General features: G+C 34.6%; 1 protein-coding gene across 2 annotated transcripts in view; it reads right to left on the bottom strand.

The window, feature by feature from the left end:
- LOC106464738 (retinal guanylyl cyclase 2-like) overlaps positions 1-4621 on the bottom strand; it is a 101758-nt gene that overhangs the window by 14437 nt on the left and 82700 nt on the right. For both annotated transcript variants that reach the window (XM_022393009.1, XM_022393014.1), the window contains one exon: positions 3010-3108. In XM_022393009.1, the coding sequence (XP_022248717.1) occupies positions 3010-3108 (99 nt within the window). The remainder of the gene's footprint in view (positions 1-3009; positions 3109-4621) is intronic.

Below are 4621 nucleotides of genomic sequence, written 5' to 3'. Positions count from 1 at the left end.
ACTTGTGACCACTCAGTGTATACGTTACTTGAGACAGTCAGTTACCTTTCTTTGGAATCAAAAGCCACAGGAGTATCAATTAGATAATTCTACGTTTTATTCATAGATGAACTTAAAGGCTTGCTTGTTTGTTTCAGAGCAAAGATACATTGATGTGTCCACTGCGGGGAATCGAACACCGAAATCTAATATTGTAAGTCCATAAACACGCGGCTGTCCCACCGGGAGACAAACTTAAAGGCACGGGGGTTATAAAGTGAAATGTAAGAATAAGTTTGAATGGACATGTTGAAAGTAAGCCTACACGTCTAGTCTCATATATATATATATTTAATGTTAACTTTATATAATAAATATATATCATTAAAGTTTGGATTCAGTCTTTACTGGATCTAAAACGTTTTTTTCCAATATTGTCACACATTTTTAATATTTCTTGTTGATGACAGCTTACCATTTATAGAGAAAATAGTGTGATTGTTGTAATTTGTTATCTGTGTGGATTGACCGAATGTGAATGTTTCTTCTGGATGTAATTTAAACCAGTAAAGTATTAATAAAAATCATTTGCCATCAGTAAACATTATTAGACAGTATTAACTATTTTATGTTTAGAGAATTTTAAAATGTTTTAATATTTAAAAAGTTTGTAAATTTGGCTAATTTCGAGCCAGTATTTCCCACAACTCAACGGTATTGGCGCCAGTCTAAAAAGAAATTCAAAACCCCAACAGTTATTAAGCAGGTTTTACGGTATCGAAAAGACAAACATGAAGAATTGTGGCTAAGGCCACCCAAGAAAACTAAACTAAAACAAACGCTATTTTCTAAACTTTTCCTTTGATTTTCGTTTATTTGAAAGATGTCTCTGGACTTTGGTAATACATGAAAGTATGAATGAAGAAGTAATCAGAACAAAAAGAACATCATTAGTACTCTCCATCACAAGTACATTGTCCAGCCCTTGAACAGAATAACGGGACTGACAGCCAATTTATAAAGTGCCCACAGGTGAAAGTGCAGAGGAAGGTTAATGGCACCACTTCTCGAGACTCGGGCCCTTTGATCCATTGTTCAATACACCAACCACTAAGGCACAAACGGCCCCCTAAGTAACTGAAGTACAATCAGTTATCTAGATGGTATTCGAAACAAGGATAATCTTATTTCTGTGCATTTTCTGCAATATATATGTTTAATTAAACTTATTTACTTTGTGTGTCCAACATATATTTTTATGTGCAGTTACCAGTACCATGAAACGCGATGATGAAAAAAGACGTTTATAACACTTGGTCTTATGAAAAAACCTACCTCGCTCTAAGGATGAAGGTCAATATAGATAGATTGGAAACTAATAAGAAAAACCCAGAAGAGCTACCAATGGTCACACTTTCTTTAACTCTTCTATTCATGGGTTGCAGAAGAAGTTCTAGTACGATTTTTTGACATTAAAGTTATAAATAATTTACGTACTTTATAAGAACTAGCATGAAATGTCCGCGCTTCGCTGTGGGAATCAAAGTTTCCCTCATGATTCACAAAGGTCTCTATGTACCGATCAAGTTCCTCTAATATCTCCAGTTGCTTCTATGGCTACCCCAAAGGAGGTACGTATCTGAATAAAAAAAGAAACCGATAGGACACCTCCCTGAGATACCTGAGCACGTGTACCCAGTTTAGCACTGTTGTTTTTTAAGTGGAAATATGAACACAGTTTCCAAAATTGTACCCCTGATCCCGAGAAGGGCCAGGAACACAAAGTCTAGATTCGAGTTCAGAGAACCCGAAAACCTACCCCTAGACCCTCATCATCCGTGGACGACTTTCTGGATACGTTTTAGTCTCCCTTGGTATCCCAAATAAATAAGTGTAGAGTGGTTACTCCATATGGATAAGGACACATCCGAGCCAAACCGAATCCTGCTAGTTCCAAAACTCTAGGAGTTCGCAGAAAAACAAATACACGAACATATAACGTGAATGAATAAAGGATTATAAGGTTTTCAGTTCTCACAGTTTTTGAAAAACTTTTCTAGAATAGAGATGCTATTGTTTATCTACTCTATTAAATTTTTCCTATCCTATCTAGTTTTCAGTTGCATCATATTTCATTGATTCTTGGAGTTTTCCCTTCTGTCGTTTAGATATAATTTTGATTAGTATCTTAGAGCAACGAATACATAGTCAAATAAAACTAACAAGTTAAATTGAATTGTTTTTAATTTCTATTAATTTCTTATATTATCATTATAAGATCTTTTTTTCTTGTTTATGTATTGTGTGTTAGGTATGAATAGAAACTAATAATAAAACCGAACTGTCATCACAGACTTCCCAGTTTAGCTTGGTTTATTTATGCGTCTGTTTTCACACCGATCATTTTCACGAATTAATTACTCATGGATCCTGGAGTTGGTTTCATTTCCATTGCAGAGTAAACACCCAGACACAACAGTCCAAGGATTGCCACTTTGTTTGTTTGTAGTTAAGCTCAAAGCTACATAATGAGCTATATGTGCTATGCCAACCAGGGGTATCGAAACTCGGTTTTTCAGCATTATAAGTCCACAGATTTATTGCTGAGCCACGGGCGGGGGCAGGATCATCACAGTATTTAATGCATACAAAGAATGTATTCAAACAGAAGAACAAACTGGACTGAATGCAATAATTCTAACCCTATCTTACTACGGGCTGGAAATACCAACAAAAATATTTCATCAATAAAACGGACAAGATGTAGACTAGTAGTTAACTTGCTAGGCTGCGGCACTTAAGGTACAAGCGTTATAAAAGTGGCATTCATCCCAGTCACTGGGGTTAAGGGTAACCCTGAAAGTAGCGGGTACTATTGACTGGTTGCCTATCTCTGCTCAACAGTTTTTAATTAGGGGTCTCTGACCTAGCGTTTTGCCCATGTATCGTATAAAATGCCTCTTATTTTGAAAATACCAAATATAATAAAAACGGCGTTTTTGTGCATCGTTAACCACAGAAATATCCTACCTGTACCAGAAGATTCCATCCGTGAAGCTGTGTTCACAGTGTCACCAAACAAACAATATCTAGGCATGGTTAGGCCCACAACACCTGCTACTACTGGTCCTGTAATATATAAGTATCATTTATCACTCCCAAAATATCTTGTTTACAGGTAATTAAATCATCTCTTGATATTGAAAGTAGTTTCGATACTACTTCGCGAGAGTTTCAAACATTAAACAAGTCACTACTGATTAGATCCTCGCACGATTATACGGGCCAGTCTTTCTTAAGTGTCCAATTTGATGTCGCCAGTGTTCTGGGGCAAATTTCTTTGAGTGCGTATCTTACAAACACATGTAATAATTTCTAAATGATGGAAGATGGACAGAGCTTTCCAAACTAATATAATATGTTAAGTTTGTGTTAAATGTTACCAGCAAATCAAGAAAATAAACAATGGTGGGGTGTTAACAGTAGTAAGTCGCCAGTAGAAAATTTTAATTTCAAAGCAATAACACAAATATAAAACTTTAAGCATGACTCAAGCCTTTACTGTTATTTATTAGTAAACATTTATGTTTTGAAAAATTTATTATTAGCTGATTGTCTCATTACTTTTTTTCACATATAAAAATATCCAGAATAACATGTCGCCATAATCATGTGTTCTCCTTTACGGTTGTTTATTTTGAAAATAATAATTAAAAAAAATTGAGTAAATAAAAAGATTAGAGTCTAAAATCAATTCGGGAAATATATAATTTGATTTCATCGTACCCCAAACATAAGGTATCAGGAAATATTTTGGGTATGTCTATTTGGAGCTTGTAATAGAATATATCTAGTACAGATACTCAAAATATGTCATTTTGTAAAATCGTTTTACACAACAGCCCAGACATTTGTTGTTATCAATAACTGAAAGGGTAAGAGTAAATTGCATTCTTCAATAAAAATCACTGAACTTGAAATTGCGCGAACTCCTTTACTTGTTCTCCTTTACTTCAGTTTTGCTTCAGAGGGGAATATATAGAGTGCATAATGCTTTTCCCGCCATATTTAGTTTCCACCATGTACAGATGATTAGGGTAGGGTGGATTTGAAATGTATTAGCCACAAATCAACTTATTTTTCTGCAAGAAAGTCCTTAAAAGTTGGATTACATAACAGATGTGTATCTCTTTAACTGTATAACTAACATTCAAACTGTGTGATTGGTGGTCGTTTTAGGTTCAAATGACTGATAAGTTACAAAGTTAAATCTGTAAGCGATAATTAGGAGTATATTTATAGAAACAAATAATTGGGAACATGATGTGATGCATGTGAAGGAGTTCACGGAATAGGTAAAGGAGATCACCATTTTAATTCAACTCCTTATATATGCTTTGTACTTCTTAATATAATGTCACATTATATTACAAGCTTACGTTTATGACCTATGGAAGTAGTCTAACACAAAACAGCAATTCTTATTAACCTGCTATAGCTGGATTTACTGCAGAAATGTAAAGGAGACCACATAAATTTCTACAACTGTCTTTGCTAATATACAGAGGTGATATGTATTTCGTTGATGGGTTTCATATTTGTATTTTTATAATGGATGGTAAGCAATATCGGAAGCTGAAAT

This window comes from Limulus polyphemus, unplaced genomic scaffold (genome assembly GCF_000517525.1).
Source record: "Limulus polyphemus unplaced genomic scaffold, Limulus_polyphemus-2.1.2 Scaffold63, whole genome shotgun sequence".
NCBI lineage: Eukaryota > Metazoa > Arthropoda > Merostomata > Xiphosura > Limulidae > Limulus > Limulus polyphemus.
The sequence above is the reverse complement of the archived record's forward strand: the minus strand, read 5'-3'. Positions and strand labels throughout refer to the sequence as shown.